Here is a 20,976-nt window from a genome sequence, read left to right as displayed (position 1 = left end):
ATTAGCATGATTAAACTGCAAAGATCACAGGCTTTGGAGTTTAAGTATGAATCCAGATCCCTCAGCTCATAAGACTATTAAATCTAAGTGTCTGCCTCTTCCATAAAATGGGGATAATTCTTGCAGGGTTGTTGAAGATTAAACCAGGGAAGCTCAGTAGCATTTAATTAACAAATGTTTACTTTGCACAGTATGCTTAGCTCTTTTCTGGACTAGATACTTAGAAGTGAATATAACAACACAAATTCCTGTTTCTCATGCAACTCATCTAACGAGAGACACAGACAATAAACATAAATATAGTAGGTGGTGGTAGTAAGTGTTATAGAGAAAAGTAAAGCAGGCTGAGGGGTGGTGGTGGGTCAGGTCATGTTGCTATTAGGGAGGGTAGTTACCAAAGGACTCACTAATAGGTGATTTTAGAGCAGAAAGCTAAAGGAAGTGAGAAAATAAACCATTTGTAGGTATCTAGAGCTTTCCAGTTTGAGGGAATAGCAAGTGTGAACATCACTTTGAGGAATAACAAGGAACTATTGGAGGTCAAGGGCAGCATTGAAAACACTTGAGGTCAGAGGTAGCTGGTGGCCAGTTCATTTAGGGCCTTTTCCTCATAGTCCATTTTAAAGATGTGTTGGCGGTGATCAGGTTACATTTTTAGGATAAAATGAAACGCAGAAAAAGTATTTTTCTTGTGAGTCTAGTTTGTTATAAAGTTATTGCCAGTAAAACATGCTTTGTAAAACTTTGTCTTTCTACTATATGTCATTTATGCTGCTTGGTGTTTCTGGTGTAGATTTGGTGTTGACTAAAGTATACAGAGTTAAATGGGTTAATTACTGGTAGTTTTTCTCAGTACCCTTCCTGTTAGTGACTATGGGAAACATTTTAAAAATATTTAATTTTAAAATATTTTCATCTCAGTAATTCCTATATTCGTATTCCATAATGAACAGTTAATGTAACGAGATTTTTTCCTAGAGATTGAATCCCTCCATCACCACTCCTTTCCCCAAAATGTTGACTGCAAACTTAAATATTTTTGGTCTTTTTAGATTGTGAATCGGCACGGTCCTGAGGCAGACAGGCATTTATTACGCTGCCTATTTTCGCATGTGGATTTCAGTGGCGATGGTAAAAGCAGTGGCAAAGATTTCCATCAGGTATTTGAGGTTTACAGAGTTTATGTCCACTTAGCTGTAATAGTTCAATGAATTGCGTTTTGGGCATAGTATATATAGCAGGTGACACACAAGTAGCATCCAGAAATAATCTTAGCTGGGTGGCTAAAAGGTGTGCTTGGACTTTTCCTTTTCTTCTGCCTGGCTGCAGACCATTACAGCTATCTAGTTCAGGCTTAGAGAGCTGGGGATCTGACCAGCCTGAAGGAAGCAGGAGTGGGGATGTCCGGTTTGACAAGTAAGTAAGGCAGAGATTGGGGGATGGGGGTCTCATGTCCTGGATTGAGTCTCTTTGGCTTCATTCTCAGTCTGGTAACAGTTTCTCCTCACATTGCCCTTACGGTTGTCTTGTCAACAGAGATTATTTTGTGGAGGTTTTTGCTTTAACACTTGTTGCTAATAGAATTGTAACTAGTTTAAATGGGGATTTTAAGTAGCTGATTCTGATAATGTAGAAAGAGTATACAATATTGGATGACACTTTAATGTTCTGAACACCTCTCCTTTTATATGTGCAAGAAGATGTATGTGTCAGTGTTAATGAAAATTCCTTTTTTATTCTTAAAGACTCAGTTTCTGATTCAGGAGTGTGCATCGCTGATTACAAAGCCAAATTTTATCTCGACGCTATCCTATGCCATTGATAATCCATTGCACTATCAGAAGGTTGGTATTAATATTTTTAGCAGTCCTAAATGATCTCATAAGGTCTTGTGTTTATTTTAAAATTCCAGGTAGTTAATTTGGGGCTTTTGTTGTAGTTTTCTAACAAAATCCAGGCAATTAATTTGATGATAAATAGAATCTTAGTAAAACCAGATAATTTGAAGGCTTAAGCTTTATTATTAAGCTAAGGTTAGTTAAATAGGATTTTAGTCCACAGTTCTATAACATGGTGTATTTTTTTCTAATAACACTATAGAATTATCTTTATTGATCATTAGCTACATAATTGGGTAAACAGATGCTTTTAAAAAGTGTTGGTAAACTAATGAGACTGTGTTGTTTTAAAATAGTTTGCTTTGTTTCAGAGTTTAAAGCCTGCACCCCACTTATTTGCCCAGCTGAGTAAAGTTCTCAAGTTAAGCAAAGTACAGGAGGTACGTAATTTTAAGAAAAGAGATGTAAGTGAAATTAAAATTAAAAATCGCCATTGGACTCTGGTCAATTTATTCTCCTTTTTTTCAGGTAATTTTTGGCCTTGCCCTCTTGAATTCTTCCAGCTCGGATCTCAGAGGTTTTGGTATGTTTTTGTTTTTGTTTTTGTTTTCCTAAAAATCCTGTAGTGAAGAGAGAATTAAAAAAAAATGGCCATTTGAATCTTGAGGCCCCTTTGATTTAGAGAGTAAGATCCTAAGATTGGTTTCTTTAGGTCTCTTTAAAGATTTATTTTTTATACCTACCGACTGGAGATAAGAAAGTATTAGATGGGGTGACAAGCAAGTTGGTGAATGAGAAGGGTGAACATCTATATTTTGATCATTTGTGACCTTTTACCTATTGTGATACAGAAATGACTTGGTTTTTGGTTTGCCTGACTTCTAGCTGCCCAGTTTATCAAACAGAAGCTTCCTGATCTTCTGCGTTCTTATATTGACGCAGACGTCAGTGGAAATCAAGAAGGTGGCTTCCAAGATATAGCAATAGAGGTCCTACACCTTCTCCTCTCCCATCTCCTCTTTGGGCAGAAGGGAACCTTTGGAGTTGGACAGGAACAGATAGACGCTTTTCTTAAGACACTGCGCAGAGGTAAGGGAGTCTACAAAAGATGATTTCTTTGGATGATCAAAACCATGTAACAAAAGCATTTTGGGTATAAGCAAAGGCAGGGATTTACATTTACCATCCTTTTCTTAGGTTGTGGTAATCTTTTTGAGGAAGTATTTTATAATTTAAAAGATGAAAGTGATAAAGCCTCAATAGAAATGGTATACAAAAGGAACGTAACTTCAAAAATAATCTTGTGATATAAATTCAGTCACAGTCTAGACTTTGTACACTTTCGTGTATTCTTTATTCCCCTTAGGGTGAATATGTTGTAGTGACATGCTGTTTTTAGTTTTCAAAATTTTTAGTAAACTTTCTGTATCAGTTTTTGTATACCCACTTTGCCTGTTGGCTGTTTAGCTATTGTTATGCTAAGATAACTCCTGGATCTAATATTGTCATTCTTTGTTCCTCCGATCCTTCTTTTAGAGAGATAGGTACTCCTTTGAAAGAAATCTTTCATTATGGGCTAACATCTTCACTGATTGTTTTCCTTCCTAATGCTTAATATAGTTTAGTTTTAAACTACATTAACTTTCTCAGTAATAAGTTTTCCACTAGTTAGTGAAATAAATAGACTCTGATAGTCTAAGTGTTTATGGTTCTGAATTGATAATTAACTCTATGGTGAAAATTTAAGGTAATATTTATGGTGTGAATTGTTCAGTAGGCACAAGAATCCCAGTATGAAAAATAAAAGTATACTTAAGTGATTTTTGTGATAATAAAAATACTCACATTTTGAAATTGATGTGAAGTCATAACTTGGACTAAATGGTTGGGAAAAAACTGAACTTGGCTTTGAATATGAACTTGTGAAGAATCAAGTTTGAAGGACTTTTGGGGAGAGAAAAAGAGGACTGTTTGCATTTAATCAGCATAGAAGTTGTAATTTGTTCTTTTTCCTCCCTCAGATTTCCCCCAGGAACGCTGTCCTGTGGTGCTTGCACCACTTTTATACCCTGAAAAACGGGACATTCTAATGGACAGGATCCTGCCTGATTCTGGAGGGGTAGCTAAAACCATGATGGAGAGCTCTCTGGCTGATTTCATGCAAGAAGTAGGCTATGGCTTTTGTGCAAGGTTTGTAGCAAGACATTCAACTTCTGATTACTCTTGTGGAAAGCATGATGTGATTCTTTAGTGTAGAGCAAATTCCTAAGAAATCTTTAATGTTTTATCTGTCATCTTTACCTTTAAACATGATTGCTTCTAAAATATCTAGTTTACATAGTAGTTTTGGTGGCTGAATTTATTACTTTTTCCATGCCCCTCCATCCAGTTTTTCAATCCTAGGAATCAGGACAATATCAGGTTTTAACCTAGATGCCAGGACAGACTTTTTTTTTTTTTAACACATTTTTGGGAAGGGAGGGCATTGAGGCAAGTTTTTACTTAATGTGCCTGATTTTCAATTCCCTCTCTTCACCTTCAGTTTCCTCACTATGCCTTCACCTCCTACCATCATTCTTTTCTGTGTTTTTTTATCCTGCCTCTTGCATAGTCTTCTCACCTGCTAGGGGCACTAAAGGAAATGTTTTCACCTGTTATTAGCACTTATGATTGTGATCTAGTAGATTGTTAATATTTTTCTGAGAGTAAGTTATCAAAGACCTTAATATGCTTTGCTTTGACTTTAAATTTTTAATGTTTATAAAACTCACATACAAACCCCATTTCCTGTTTTGGTTGAACAGTATTTTTTGTGTGAGCCTGTCATAAAACCTTTGTTTAATTAAACTTCAAAATGCAAAGTGAAAAACATAGCTGTATTTTCAAGACTTTGTACATATCATAATAATAATCAAACTCATCTCAAGTTTCAGTATATTGATTCATACCGAAAATTGAGTAGGATAATATTACACGTTTTGAGAAAGAAACCATTCTCTTTGTTGTACATTTTCTTCCACCGATCATTTTAAGGTTTTCCATTTTCTTAGTTAAGAAATTTTTAAAATCCTAGCTATATAAAAGTAATGAGAAGTGAAGCTTATAGCTTTGCCTAAGTTGGTAAAACTACAGATTTCACATAAGGGCTCACTTTATACAAGCAGTTTTAAATTTTGGTATTAAAAGTATTAGCAGTTTTTAAGGCATGTATTTTTTTCAGTATTGAAGAATGTCGCAATATAATCATGCAGTTTGGTGTTCGGGAGGTCACAGCTGCCCAGGTTGCAAGGGTTTTGGGAATGATGGCTCGAACTCATTCAGGATTAACAGATGGTATTCCATTACAGGTAAGTGTAGAATTCAGCCATTTTAAGAAGCTCAGTTAATGTCCTGTGTTCCTTCTTTATTTCTTAACTCACCTAATTAAGTTACAGTGTGACTGGTGGTTTTACTAACCAGAGCTGAACACATTCAGTGTTTGGGTTTAATTCAAGTTTTACCTCTGCAGAGCATCGCTGCTCCTGGCAGTGGGATCTGGAGTGATGGAAAGGATAAAAGTGATGGAGCACAGGCACACACATGGAATGTAGAAGTGTTGATTGATGTTCTCAAAGAACTGGTGAGTGTGTGATCATGGGTTTTGATTTATTACAATATTATGGTGTAATTGAAAGAAACCAAATTTTAATGAATAAAATGCCCAGCTGAATGAGAGCAATAATATTGTGAATTCACCAATTTCAATGAAGTTTTAAAACTAAGGTTCCTTTGTGCTGGAAACGATATGCAATCCAATTCAAGTTTTGTTCATTAGTAGTTGTTGAAGTTCAATTCAGAACCAGTGCACTGCTGAGGTGAATTGGTGAGTTAGTTCTTTTGGAGACTGATTTGTTGGAAGGTAATGATCTCATAAGGAAAGAGGGGTTTTTTATTGCACCTACATTCTGGTAAGTACAATAAGAAACACTGCCATGTCTTGTTTATAGTGAACAGGGATAAGAAAAATCCATACTTAATTATTTCCTCCTCCTTTTTATTATTACTTCACTTCCTTATTTTCCAAAATCTAAATTATTGGATCCCATATAAAGTACCTCTCCTAAAATCTTGAAATACTTAAAACAAAAAAGAATGAAACATTGACATATATTAAAAGGAAGTGATGAAGTTTAGTCAGTGAGAGAATCATGTAGTCAAGAGTTACTGTTGTCAATGTTCATAAAGTGTCAAGAAACAAAATGTGACAATTTAGTACAGAATACACACACACACAGTTCTTTGAGATGTCGAGATCATTTATTCATTTATTTATCATTTATTTCTTATCTTAAATTTTCCATGTTTGCAGTTTATAGGAAAAAATCCGGTTACAGAGAATCATGCTGTTTTCTGTATCTTTTTTTAAACTTTATCAAAAATTAAAAAAAATATATTTTTTCAAACAAAACAAGGGAATAAGAAAAACAAATAACCTAAAATAACTACATTGCTTCCAACATGTTCCTACCGTACCCCAAGAAAATGAACAAACCATAGTCATTCCTGAGCATTCCCATATCATTAAGATTACCCTCAATAACTTACCTGTTCTTACTAGATTATTGTTCCCCCTTCACTAGTTGCTGTCCATCTCTAGGTCCCCTACATTCTACAATATATAATATTTATTTTACATTTTTCCATGGTGTTCACATTAATGGTAACATGCAATATCTCTCTCTCTGTGTCTGGCTTATTTCACTCAACATTATGTCTTCAAGGTTCATCCATGTTGCCATGTTTCATGACCTTGTTCCTTCTTACTGCCACATAATATTTCATCGTGTATATACCACATTTTGTTTATTCACTCATCTTTTGAAGGACAGGTTGTTTCCATCTCTCGGCAATTATGAATAATGCCACCATGAACATTGGTGTGCAAATATCTGTTCATGTCACTGCTTTCAGATCTCCTGGGTATATACCAAGAAGTGAAATTGCTGGATCGAAGAGTAATTCAGTATCTAGTTTTCTAAGGAACTGCCAGACTGTCCTCCAGAGTGGCTGTACCATCATACAGTCCCACCAGCAATGAATAAGAGTTCCAGTTTCTCCACATCCTCTCCAGCATTTGTAGTTTCCTGTTTGTTTAATGGTAGCCATTCTGATTGGTGTGAGATATTTCATTGTGTTCTTAATTTGCATCTCCCTAATAGCTAGTGAAGATGAACATTTTTTCATGTGTTTTTTAGCCATTTGTATCATTCTTCAGAGAAATTTCTTTTCATATCTTTTGCCCATTTTATAGTTAGGCTGTTTGTACTATTGTTTTTGAGTGGTAGGATTTCTTTATGTATTCAAGATAGCAGCCTTTATCAGATACGTGGTTTCCAAATATTTTTTCCCATTGAGTTGGCTGCCTTTTCACTTTTTTTGACAAATTCCTTTGAGGTACAGAAGTTTTTATTTTAATTTTGAGGTGTTCCCATTTGTCTACTTTTTCTTTCATTGTGCTTTGGGTGTAAGGTCTAAGAAGTGACCTCCTAATACAGGGTCTTGAAGATGCTACCCTACATTATCTTCTAGAAATTTTTATGGTACTGTCTCTTATATTAAGGTCTTTGATCCACTTTGAGTTAATTTTGTGTAGGGTATGAGGTGGGGGTCCTCTTTTATTCTTTTGGATATGGATATCCAGTTCTTCCAACTCCATTTGTTGCATGGACTTTTATGTCCCAGTTCAGTGGGTTTGGATGCCTTATCAAAGATCAGTCGACCATAGATCTGGGGGTCTATTTCCGAATTTGCAATTTGATTCCATTGATCAATATGTCTATCTTTGTGTCAATACCATGCTGTTTTGATTGTGGCTTTATAGTAAGCTTCAAAGTCAAGAAGTGTAAGTCCTCCCACTTCATTTTTCTTTTTTAGAATGTTTTCAGCAGTTTGAGTTTTGTATCTTCTTAGCTACCAACATCAGTAGATTTTCTTTTTATTTTTCTTAATAGTGGATGGATTTTCAGTGTTCAAGCTATTCTCCTTTAGTAATAGTAAGAAAAAGAACATGAGATCATTGCAGAAAACTTGGAAAAATGGAAGGAAAATAAAAAAGAAAACCACACTTATGGATATCCACTTAATGTTTTGTTTTTATCCTTGTAGTTGTTTTGAAAGGTGGAGAACATATCTTTTTTACCCAGTAGTGCCATTTTTGTACTTTATTGCCCTATTAAAGATACTCCTTTTAAAAATTACTAAGTACAGTTTTCTGTGTTATCTGGAATCTATTTTGTTCCTGATTTCAGAGAGAAAGAGAACTGGCTATAAATTGAAAAGCCCACGCTGTGGATTTGAATAGTTGACTTTCCTCTTTTTTTCTCTTCCCTTTTCTTCCCATATGTTAGAGTTTTCTATACGTTCTTTATGGGCAGAGACCAGAATTTCAGATATACATGTGGCCTGTGGTTTGGTTTGTGTATAGCCTGAATGATGAGAGGGGAAACCTCAGGGGTATGCCCGTGGATTTACCAAACTTGTCTCTGTCTAGGATAATACTGTTTAGTTGTAAATTTATGATACTGTTACAGCCAGTCCTCAAAACCAATTTAAAAAAGAAAAACATTTTTTTCTGAGTAGAAAACATTGAAAATAAAGAATACAGAGATGATAAAAACCACTTAATAACCCCTATCCATCTTTTTAAGACAACTACTCCTCCCCTCCAAACTGAGCTTATTCTAGATCCTTGGTACTTAAAACTTTGGTCCCTAGTCTACCAGTATTGGCATCACTTTCATCATTTGTAACATATATAACACCAATGCAAGGTGTTAATAATAGGGTAGTATATGGGAATCCTGTATTTTATGCATGATTGTTCGGTAAATCCATAATTTCTCTAAGTTTTTTTTAAAAGAATAATCTAGACCATGTTCCCTAATGTGTGTATTGGGATATTTCTAAGGGAGAGATCCTTAGTTAATTAAGAATGACATTTGGGTTGATTTGTCCTTGCTACTTTGTTCCAAAATGATACAATCTTGGTATAAATAGAAGAGGTGCTGAGTGAAGCGCTTTTTGACAGATTGTTTTGAGAGCTATAGTTGCAATAAAAAGGAGAGGGCTTCCTCTTACATACTCACAAGTTCCAAAGTATGTCATGAATTTAAAGATTGGAGTATCTTGCTTATAAAGCCTGTTTATCCTAAATATTATGAATTTAGCTATCTCTTTCAAAAGGCCAGAAAGATTAATATAAGCACACCTTGATTGAATTACTAATTTAATTTGGCCCTTTGGATAAAGCATCAAAACCCGCACATTTTTGTTAATTGAACTTTAACATGGTTGTTTCTTTAGAACCCAAGTTTGAATTTCAAGGAAGTAACTTATGAACTGGACCATCCTGGATTTCAAATTCGTGACAGTAAAGGACTTCATAATGTGGTTTATGGCATTCAAAGAGGTCTGGGTATGGAAGTATTCCCAGTTGACCTCATATATAGACCTTGGAAACATGCAGAAGGCCAGGTAAGTGAATGGTGTTAAGTTGTAGATGGAATACAAAATAGAGACTTAATCCTTATATAGTGCCATCTACCCATTGATTGAAATACTCTATTACAGTAGAGTTTCTTTTGCATAACTCAGAAGAGCAGGGACTATCATAAATATTGAAGGAATGTTACTATAGTTTTAATACTTGTCAGACTTAGTTGAAGTGCAGCAACGAAGCTGTTTTCCCAGTAGTTTAGTGACGTTTGTCCCAAGGTCATTTCATTATGTACTTTTTATCTATCTGAATTATCTGTGGGTTTTGAACAAATAAATATGATTTTAAAGGAGAAACTGTCATTCTGATAACCTTAAAATTGAGATTAGCCTAATGAAAATATTTCTAACTTTTGAAGCATCCATAATCATATATAGTAGTAAGGACTTTCTTCTCTTGTTCCAGCTGTCCTTCATTCAGCATTCCCTAATAAATCCAGAGATATTCTGTTTTGCTGACTATCCCTGTCATAGTGTTGCCACTGATATTCTGAAAGCACCACCAGAAGATGACAATCGAGAAATTGCCACATGGTAAATATTCTCATTTAGTGTTTTTTTTAAAATGGTTCTTTTTGCTTTTTTTCAAATATAAAATTTATAGTGAGCAAATATGTAGTTAACAGATTTACATGAAATAGTGTTTTTAGTAAGTCTCCTTATTTTAAGGTAGGCTGTTGAAAAGTCTCAACTGCTTTTTTTTCTCTTTGAATTATCTTTTGGTTCATGTAAGATATTTTGTCATAAGCGACACTTAAGTGTTTTTATAGAGGGATGTTGGTGGATTAAAATTGTTTTAATGCCCTTATCACTAGACAGTCACACCTGCTTTTGTAAGGTATGTTTCTAGGTATTTTTGAAAGCTTCAGAAATTTGCAATTACTAAATGTTGGAAGAAAGTTCATATGTCTTCTGTAATGTTAGGATTCCTTTCTTTTTTCTGTGGATTTGCTTATGTTCTTTTTTATTTTATTTTTATTTTTATTTATTTTTTCATTTTTATTGAGATTGTTCAGATACCATACAATTATCCAAAGATCCAAAGTGTACAGTCACTTGCCCCTGGGTACCCTCATACAGCTGTGCATCCATCATCACACTTAATTTTTGTTCAATTTTTAGAAACTTTTCGTTACTCCAGACAAGAAATAAAGTGAAAGATGAGAAAAGAAAAAAAGAAAAGGAAACTCTAATCCTCCCCTATCCCTAACCAACCCCCCTCAGTTGTTGACTCGTAGTATTGGTATAGTACATTTGTTACTGTTTATGAAAAAATGTTGAAATACTACTAACTGTAGTATATAGTTTGCAATAGGTATATATTTCCTCCTTATATGCCCCTCTATTATTAACTTCTAATTGTATTGTCATACATTTGTTCTGGTTCATGGAAGCGATTTCTAGTATTTGTACAGTTGATCATGGACATTGCCCACCATAGGATTCAGTTTTATACATTCCCATCTTTTGACCTCTAACTTTTCTTCTGGTGACATATATGACTCTGAGGTTCCCCTTTCCACCTCATTCACACACCATTCGGCGCTGTTAGTTATTCTCACATCTTGCTACCAACACCCCTGTTCATTTCCAAACATTTAAGTTCATCCTAATTGAACATTCTGCTCATACTAAGCAACTACTCCCGATTCTTAAGCCTCGTCCTATATCTTGGTACCTTATATTTCATGTCTATGAGTTTACCTATTATAATTAGTTCCTATCAGTGAGACCCTGCAATAATTGTCCTTATGTGTCTGGCTTATTTCACTCGGTATATTGCCCTCGAGGTGTTGTCATCAACCCTTTTTTTTTTTTTAATATGGTTTTGTTCACTCACCGTACATTCCATCCCAAGTAAATGATCGATGGTTCTCTGCATGGTCATACATTTATGTGTTCACCACCTTCACCACTATCTATATAAGGGCATCTCCATTTCTTCCACACGGCAGGAGGGAGAGTCAAAGAAGGTAGAGAGGAAAAAGAAAGAGGAAAAAAAAATGACAGCTAGGAAGCAGCAAAAGGAAAAATAACCTTAAATCAAAGTAGAATAAAGAATCAGACAGTCCCACCAATGTCACGTGTCTAACATGCCTCCCCTATCCCCCCCCTTATCTGCATTTACCTTGGTCTATCACCTTTGTTACATTAAAGGAAGCATACTACAATGATTCTATTAGTTACAGTCTCTAGTTTATGCTGACTGCCTCCCTCCCCCAATGCCTCCCCATTTTTAACATCTTGCAAGGTTGACATTTGCTTGTTCTCCCTCGTAAAAGAACATATTTGTACATTTTATCACAATTGTTGAATACTCTAGATTTCACCAAGTTACATAGTCCCAGTCTTTATCTTTCCTCCTTTCTTGTGGTGTCTCACATGCTCCCCTCCTTCCTCTCTCAACCGTATTCATAGTTATCTTTGTCCAGTGTACTTACATTGTTGTGCTACCATCTCCCCAAATTGTGTTCCAAACCACGCATTCCTGTCTTCTATCACCCTGTAGTGCTCCCTTTAGTATTTCCTGTAGGGCGGGTGTCTTGTTCACAGTCTCATTGTCTGTTTGTCAGAAAATATTTTGAGCTCTCCTTCATATTTGAAGGACAGCTTTGCTGGATATAGAATTCTTGGTGGTTTTTCTCTTTCAGTATCTTAAATATATCACACCACTTCCTTCTTGCCTCCATGGTTCTGCTGAGAGATCCGCACATAGTCTTATTAAGCTTCCTTTGTATGTAATGGATCGCTTTTCTCTTGCTGCTTTCAGGATTCTCTTTGTCTTTGACATTTGATAATCTGATTATTAAGTGTCTTGGCGTAGGCCTATTCATATCTCTTCTGTTTGGTGTACGCTGCGCTTCTTGGATTTGTAGTTTTATGTCTTTCATAAGAGATGGGAAATTTTCATTAATTATTTCCTCTATTATTGCTTCTTCCCCTTTTCCCTTCTCTTCTCCTTCTAGGACACCAGTGATACGTACATTATTGTACTTTGTTTCATCCTTGAGTTCCCGGAGACGTTGCTCATATTTTTTCATTCTTTTCTCCATCTGCTCCTTTGTGTGTAGGCTTTCAAGTGCTTTGTTCTCCAGTTCCTGAGTGTTTTCTTCTGCCTCTTGAGATCTGCTGTTGTATGTTTCCATTGTGTCTTTCATGTCTTGTGTTGTGCCTTTCATTTCCATAGATTCTACTAGTTGTTTTTTTGAACTTTCGATTTCTGCTATATGTATGCCCAGTGTTTCCTTTACAGCCTCTGTCTCTTTTGCAATATCTTCTCTAAACTTTTTGATTTGATTTAGCATTAGTTGTTTAAATTCCTGTATCTCAGTTGAAGTGAACGTTTGTTCCTTTGACTGTGCCATAACTTTGTTTTTCTTAGTGTAGGTTGTAATTTTCTGTTGTCTAGGCATGGTTTCCTTGGTAATCCATATCAGGTTTTCCCAGACCAGAACAGGCTCAGGTCCCAGAGGGAAGAAATATTCAGTATCTGGTTTCCCTGAGGGTGTGTCTTAGAAAATTGCTCCAACCTGTGATGCCTCAGGTCACTGTGCTTTTCTGCCCAGCAGGTGATGCCTGTTAGCCTATAATTCTTGACTGGTGTGAGGAGGTATGGCTGTGTTCCCCCAGGCTCTGGGGTCTGGTTCTGAATGGAAAAGGCCCCACCCCTTTCCTCCTAGAGAAGACAGACCCCCCCAGGTGGAGATCATTAGCATTTCAGTGGTCTCTCTCTCTGCTTGTGCTGTCTCCACCCTTTCTGGAGTCACAGCCCTGGAAACTGAATATGACTGGGGCTTTCTCCACTGAGCCGAAAAAGAAACAGATAGTCCCCTTCAGATCCAGTCCAAGGCGACCCTCCAGCTCTCCAAGGTCAGTCGTCACCCAAAGCCTCTGTCTGTTTTTTTGGGATGCGTACCTGTAGTGAGCAGTTCATACTCGCTACTTAAAACCCCAGTTGGAGCTCAGCTGAGCTATATTCGCTTGCTGGGAGAGAGCTTCTCTCTGGCACCACGAGGCTTTGCAGCTCGGGCTATCGGGGGAGGGGGTCTCGCGACTTGGATCCGCAGGTTTTACTTACAGATTTTATGCTGTGTTCTCAGGCATTCCTCCCAATTCAGGTTGGTGTATGATGAGTGGATGGTCTCGTTTGTCCCCCTGCAGTTATTCTGGATTATTTTTGTAGTTTTGTTTCTGGTTTTTTGTAGTTGTTCCAGGGGGACTACTTAGCTTCCACTCCTCTCTATGCTGCCATCTTGCCCAACCTCTGCTTATGTTCTTTTAAGTGACTCAAGATGGCCAAGCCATCTAATCTAATACTTTCAGCTAAGTTATCCAGTCTAAGTTCCAGTTCAAAATTTCTGAGGGAGAATCTGACCCTGGACCAATGAATAGATAAGGTTTCTCCCGGCATTCTTTTGTGCAGTCCACATATTTCTCTGGAAATGTGAAATAGGCTGGTCAAAGTACATACATCATTGTTGAAATACACACATGGATACAGGGAGGGTCATGGGTTGGGTGGGTCCCCAAAGAGCATTTACTTTATAATGTTTCTTTGGAGTTTTTCCAAAAGTGTACTCTTCGAGGACACTTTACCATCATGGAACATATTTTCTTTTGGAGGAGAGATGAGTGGGTAGTTTAAAGGGAGTTTAAAGCCCTTTAGATGTTGCTAGATCTTCTAGGACCAGGGATGATAAACTTCTGTAAAGGCCAGGAAGTTAACATTTTAAGATTTGTGCGGCAGAAGATCTCTGTCGCAGTGACTCACCTCTTCCATTGTGGCATGATAGACAATGTGGGTATGGCTCTGTGGCAACAAAATTTTATAAAAATGAAGTGGTACAGATTTGACCTGTGGGCCGTAAATTGCTGACCCCTGTTCTAAAAGATTGACTCAAGCAGTGATTTATTCTAAAGTATGTCCTTTTCCCAGATGCTGGGCAATGTTGAATTTGCAAACTTGGTTGATTTTTTTTTTTCCTGTTAAGTCTGATGAGTATAGTAATATTTTAATTTATTTTTAACAGATAAGTTACCCTGTTTATAACTGAAATGAGATCACATATAACAGTTAACAGTTCTTTAATATACATTTAAGTTTCCATAATTGTCTCAAAAATGTCTTTTAACAGTTAGTATCTTGAGGATCCAGACAAGGTCCCCAAAGTTTTAAAATTCTCTTAAATCCCTTTTTTCCTTTCTTAAAATTTATTTTTTGATATTGATTTGTTGGAGAAATAGGATCATTTGTCCTCTAGTCTACCCTACATTATGGGTTTGTTCAGTTATGGTATTTAATTTGTTCTGTATCCTCATGTTTTTCATGGATGAAGGATAGAGGTATATCTTGAGACTTGATTAAAGTTACCAGACTCTGCTTGTTGGTTCAAGAATAATTTATAAGGGTTTGCTGTGAACTTCTCTTGTATCACATCTGGGGGCATCTACATTTTAACTTTGTATTACCAAAGAAAGTGTTGAGCCTGTGTGTTTGTGTAGAATTTTTCTTGGGTATAAATTATGTGTACTGTTTGTATTTTGGATTTTTGACTATTCCTAAACACCACGATGTTTCTGTTTTTCATTCCTTTAACAGAAAATATTGATACCTCTTTGGTAAAGAGCATCCACGATTATGCAAACTTAAGGTTTTGCCTTCTCCATCAGTAATTCTGTTAGTTTGAACTGCCTTTGAAATTAGTCTGGATGCGTACAAGCAAATATTTTTGAGATGAACATTAGTGCCAATTTAACCAAAAGCTTAAAATATAAAAATCTTACAATTTTTTTTTTCAAATATTAAAAGATGGTAGCTTTTTGTTGGTGGTACTTTTCTTGGTTTTGTCCTGATAGCTGACACCACTTATTTAGAAAATGAATTCTGTGCACTTTCACTGATAGAGCATCTTACTTCCATTCTTGTTAGGAAGAGCTTGGATTTGATTGAATCCCTGCTGAGGCTTGCAGAGGTGGGGCAGTATGAGCAAGTCAAACAGCTCTTCAGTTTCCCTATCAAACATTGTCCTGACATGCTTGTATTGGCTTTACTACAAATCAACACCTCCTGGCACACCTTGCGCCATGAACTCATCTCTACTCTGATGCCAATTTTCCTCGGAAACCATCCTAACTCTGCTATTATTTTGCACTATGCATGGCATGGGCAGGTAAGACATGACTATTTCCTTATCGTCATTTCTTTGTTTAAATAATTGACATTCGTTGGAATATTGAGATGTTTATGCTATTATTTTGAGATGTTTATGCTATTATTTTGCACTATGCATGGCATGGGCAGGTAAGACATGACTGTTTCCTTATTGTCATTTCTTTGTTTAAATAATTAACATTCGTTGGAATATTGAGATGTTTAACTAGAGAAATTTATTGTTAAATCTTTGAATTGTAACTTTCTGGAAAAGGTACAATCTCATGAAACTTGCGTTATATAAGATTATGTGTGCATTAAAGTATAAAACCCTGATGAACAGGGAAGCAAGGTAATAAAAATAAAGTGTTCTGAAAGCTCTCTATTGCTAGTGCACCAGTTACCTTTAGATAGCAGTAAGTAGCTTAAATATTTGCCTTGGAATCAAGGTAAGATTGTCACTTTTTATAGATATATCTATAGATATCTATATATATCTATAGATATATCTATATATATCTAAATATATATATATCTATATCTATATATATATATATTTTTAACTGAGATCGTTCACATACCGTACAACTATCCAAAGATCCAAAGTGTGCAATCAGTTGCCCATGGTACCATCATACAGCTGTGCATCCATCAACACCGTTTTTTTTTTTCAATTTTTAGAACATTTTCATTACTCCAGAAAAGAAATTAAGACAAAACAAGGAAACTCAAATCCTCCCATACCCCTAACCATGCCCCCCTCCATTATTGATTCATAGTTTTGGTATAGTACATTTGTTAATGTTGATGAAAGAATGTTAAAATACTACTTACTGTAGTATATAGTTTGCAATAGGTACATTTTTTTTTCCTATATGCCTCTCTATTATTAACTTCTAGTTATAGTGTCATACATTTGTTCTAGTTCGTGAGAGAGATTTCTAATATTTGTATAGGTAATCACAGGCATTGTCCACCATAAGATTCACTGTTTATACATTCCCATCTTTTAACCTCCAGCTTTCCTTCTGGTGACCTACATGACTCTGAGCTTACCCTTTCCACCACCTTCACACACCTTTCAGCGCTATTGGTTATTCTCACAACATGCTACCATCACCCCTGTCCATTTCCAAATGTTTAAATTCACCCTAGTTGAATGTTCTGCTCATAATAAGCAGCCACTCCCCATTCTTTAGCCTCATTCTATGTCCTGGTAACTTATAGTTCATGTCTATGAGTTTGCATATTATAATTAGTTCATAATCAATGAGACCCTGCAATATTTGCCTTTATGTGTTTGTCTTATTTCACTCAATATAGTGCCCTCAAGGTTTCTTCATCAATGCATTTCTTTGATTTGCAGTCATACAAAGCGTACATTCAGGTGTTCACAGTACCATTATATAGTCGTGCGTTCATCACCAAAATTAATTTTTGAACATTTTCATTACGATACACAAAAATAATAAGAATAAAAATTAAACTGAAAAAGAGCAATTAAAGTAAAGACCACTAGGTGCCTTTTTTTTTTTTTTTTTTTTTTTGCCCCCATTTTTCTACTCATTCATTCATACACTGGATGAAGGGGAGTGTGGTCCATATGGCTTTCCCAGTCACATTGTCACTCCTCATAAGCTACATTGTTATACAATCGTCTTCAAGATTCACAGGTTCTGGGTTGTAGTTTGATAGTTTCAGGTACTTACTGCTAGCTATTCCAATTCATTAGAACCTAAAAAGGGTTGTCTGTATTGTACGTAAGAGTGCCAGCCCGAGTGACTTCTTGGCTCCTTTGGGAATCTCTCAGCCGCTGAAACTTATTTCATCTCCTTTCACATCCCCCTTTTGGTCAAGAAGTTGTTCTCCATTGCATGATGCTGGGTCTAGGTTCCTTCCCGGGAGTCATATTCCACGTTGCCAGGGAGATTCACTCCCCTGGATGTAAGATCCCATGTAGTGGGGAGGGCAGTGATTTCACCTGCCAAGTTTGCTCAGCTAGAGAGAGGAGGCCACATCTGAGCAACAAAGAGGCATTTGGGAGGAGGCTCTTAGGCATAATTATAGGCAGGCCTAGCCTCTCCTTTGCAGCAACAGTCTTGACAAGGGCAAGTCCCGTGGTAGAGCGCTCAGCCCATCAAACCACCAGTCCCCTATGTCTGTGAGCACATCAGCAACCATCGAGGTGGGGAAACCCAACACCCCTGAATTCTCTACCAGCTCTTCAAGGGGGTTCTGCATATTTTTTTCATTTTTTTTTTTTTCTTTTAAGATGGTTTTGTTCATACACAATGCATTCTGTCCTAAGTAAACAATCATTGGTTCCCCATATAGTCATGTATTTATATATTCAGGACCATCGCCACTATCTATATAAAGACATATTCATTTCTTCCACAAAGAAGGAGGAAGAGTCAAAGTAGCTAGAGAGATGAGAGAAAAAGAAAAGAGGAGAGAGAGAGAGAAAAAGAAACTTGACAGCCAGAAAGCAAAAAAAGGAAAGATAGCATTAACCTAAAGTAGAATAAAGAGTCAGACAGTATCACCAATGCCAGGAGTCCCATACCCTTCCCTTATTCCATCCCCCCCGCCCTCATGCATTTAGTTTTGTTATATTGCCCTTCTTACATTAAAGGAAGTATAATACCAGTGTTTCCATAAATTATAGTCTCTAGTTTGCATTGATTGTACTTTTCCCCGAATCCCACCCTATTTTTAACACCTTGCAATGTTGACATACATTTGTTCTACCTCATGTGAAAATATATTTGTACCTTTTATTACAATCATTGAGCACCCTTGGTTTCCCAGAGTTACACAGTCCCAGTCTTTATCCTTCTTGTTTTCTTCTGGTGTCCCACATGGTCCCAACCTTTCTCTTTCAGCCACACTCACAGTCATCTTTGTTCAGTGTACTTACATTGCTGTGCTACTATCTCCCAAAATTGTGTTCCAAACTCTCACTCCCGTCTTTTCCTTTCTGTCTGTAGTGTTCCCTTTAGTGTTTCCTGTAGAGCAGGTGTCTTTTTCACAAACTCTGTCATTGTCTGTCAGAGAATATTTTAAACTCTCCCTCATATTTGAAGGACTGTTTTGCCAGATATAGGATTCTTGGTTTGTGGTTTTTCTCTTTCAGTATCTTAAATGTATCACCCCAGTTTCTTCTTGCCTCCATGGTTTCTGTTGAGAAATCCACACATAGTCACATCAAGCTTCCTTTGTATGTGATGGATTGCTTTTCTCTTGCTGCTTTCAGAATTCTCTCTTTATCTTTAACTTTTGATGATCTGATTATTGAGTGTCTTGGCATAGGCCTGTTCAGATCTATTCTGTTTATGATATGCTGCGCTTCTTGGATCCTTAATTTTATGTCTTTTTTAAGAGATGGGAAATTTTCATTGAGTATTTCCTCTATTATTGCTTCTGCGCCTTTTCTCTTCTCTTTTTCTATGACTCGTGCATTCTTGCTTTTCGTTTTGTCCTTAAGTTCCCGGAGATGTCTCTCATATTTTTCCATTCTTTTCTCTGTCTGTTCTTTTGTGTGTAGGCTTTCAGGTGCCTGGCTCTGCAGTCCGTGAGTGTTTTCTTCTGCCTCTTCAGATATGCTATTGTATGTTTCCATTGTGTCTTCCATCTCTTGTGTTGTGTCTTTCATTTCCATAGATTCTGCCAGATGGTTTTTTGAACTTTCAATTTCTACCTTATGTACGCCCAGTGTTTTCATTATCTGGTTCATCTCTTTTGCCATATCTTCCCTAAACTTTTTGAATTGACTTACTATTAGTTGTTTTAATTCCTGTATCTCAGTTGAAGTGTAAGTTTGTTCCTTTGACTGGGCCATAACTTCTTTTTTCTTAGTGTATGTTGTAGTTTTCTGTTGTCTAGGCATCTGGTTTCCTTGGTTACCCCAATCAGATTTTCCCAGACCAGAACAGGCTCAGTTCCCAGATGGAAGAATATTCAGTATCCAGTTTCCCTGTGGCTGTATCTTAGAAAATTGGTATACACTGTGAAGCCTCAGGTAGGTCACTGTGCTTTTCTGCCCAGCAGGTGGTGCCCATCAGGCTGTAACTCCAGACTGGTGTAAGGAGGTGTGGCCCATGGCTATTTTCCCTCAGGCTCTGGGGTCTGGTTCTGAATGGAAGGCACATAGTAGAGCTGGGCCCCACCCCTTTCCTCTTAGGGAAGATAACTCCTCTAGGGAGAGGTAATTAGCATTTGAATACACTATGCCTGTGCTATAGGCTTTCTCCACTGAGCAGAAGCAGGGACAGAAAGCCCTCTTCAGGGGCAGTCCAGGGCTACCCTCCGGCTCTCCAAAGTCAGTCATCAGCTCTTCAAGGTCAGTCATCGCAGAAAGCCTCTGTCTGCTAGTTGGAGATTTGTAGCTCATAGCAAGTAGTCCACGCTTGTTAATTAAAACCCCAGTTGGAGCTCAGCTGAGCTATATTCGCTTGCTGGGAGAGAGCTTCTCTCTAGCACCATGAGGCTTTGCAGCTCGGGCTGTGGGGGGAGGGGGCTCCTGGCTTGGATCTGCAGTTTTTACTTACAGATTCTATGTTGCAATCTCAGGCATTCTTCCCAGTTCAGGTTGGTGTATGGTGAGTGGACAGTCACGTTTATCCCCCCATAGTTATTCCGGATTATTTACTAGTTGTTCCTGGTTGTTTATTAGTTGTTCCGAGGGGACTAACTAGCTTCCTCTCCTCTCTCTGCTGTCATCTTAGATCCCAGGTTGTCACCTTTTAAACAGTAAATTGGAAAAAAAAAAATTCACAAATCAATAAAATTGGCAATATTTTCTGTCCTGTTCATTTCCAGGATTTAACTTTTCTTTTAGTTGGTGCTGAAATGCCTTTCAAGACCTTGCGCTCCACCCCCTCTTCTAATTTTTTAGAATGCAGTTAAGTAAATATTTTTTTGTCCATTGATTTTTCTTAATAGACTGCGTTTTTAATACGACATGCAGAAGCTTTAAGAATAAACAGTCATCTTCCCTTCTACCTCAGTTCTGTAGTTACTTTTTCCCCGTTAATCATTTTCATGATAATTTGCATTATATTTGAGTGGTTTAAAGAAATCAGTTAAGGTTATTTATTTATAAATGAAATATATTACCTTAGTTCTATGCCCGTCAGTCAGTTCTTCCTCCTTTTCTAGAGACTCAAATAACGTGGTAGACTTATAGTTTACCACACATTTAACAAACGTTTAGCAAAGCGTTTTATTGCCTGCTTTACCATAACTGTGAGGTAAGAAGAGCTAGGTGGAACGGGTAGGAACAGTCTTCTGATTCCTGATTATTTGTTTCAAGTGGCCCTTCTGTTAATCTTGAACAGTTTTTGGAGTGTTATTTAGACAAAGTGATAGTAACTGCCTTGCTGATGCTTCTATGAGAAACATTAACTTAGTTTCTTGTATTTGTTGTGCTATTTGAGGGCCTGGTTATATAGG

The 20,976-nt window shown here is 36.9% G+C and overlaps 1 protein-coding gene across 9 annotated transcripts in view; it reads left to right on the top strand.

Moving 5' to 3' along the window:
- The window catches only part of CNOT1 (CCR4-NOT transcription complex subunit 1), a 133,955-nt gene that overhangs the window by 46,460 nt on the left and 66,519 nt on the right, over positions 1–20,976 (top strand). For all 9 annotated transcript variants that reach the window (XM_037816186.1, XM_037816188.1, XM_037816183.1 and 6 more), the window contains exons 3-13: positions 1,053–1,160; positions 1,746–1,844; positions 2,210–2,278; positions 2,367–2,421; positions 2,724–2,927; positions 3,860–4,028; positions 5,059–5,185; positions 5,347–5,457; positions 9,180–9,350; positions 9,778–9,905; positions 15,301–15,541. In XM_037816186.1, coding sequence (XP_037672114.1) covers positions 1,053–1,160; positions 1,746–1,844; positions 2,210–2,278; positions 2,367–2,421; positions 2,724–2,927; positions 3,860–4,028; positions 5,059–5,185; positions 5,347–5,457; positions 9,180–9,350; positions 9,778–9,905; positions 15,301–15,541 — 1,482 coding nt within the window. The remainder of the gene's footprint in view (positions 1–1,052; positions 1,161–1,745; positions 1,845–2,209; positions 2,279–2,366; positions 2,422–2,723; positions 2,928–3,859; positions 4,029–5,058; positions 5,186–5,346; positions 5,458–9,179; positions 9,351–9,777; positions 9,906–15,300; positions 15,542–20,976) is intronic.

This window comes from Choloepus didactylus, chromosome 22 (assembly GCF_015220235.1).
Source record: "Choloepus didactylus isolate mChoDid1 chromosome 22, mChoDid1.pri, whole genome shotgun sequence".
NCBI lineage: Eukaryota > Metazoa > Chordata > Mammalia > Pilosa > Megalonychidae > Choloepus > Choloepus didactylus.
The sequence above is the reverse complement of the archived record's forward strand: the minus strand, read 5'-3'. Positions and strand labels throughout refer to the sequence as shown.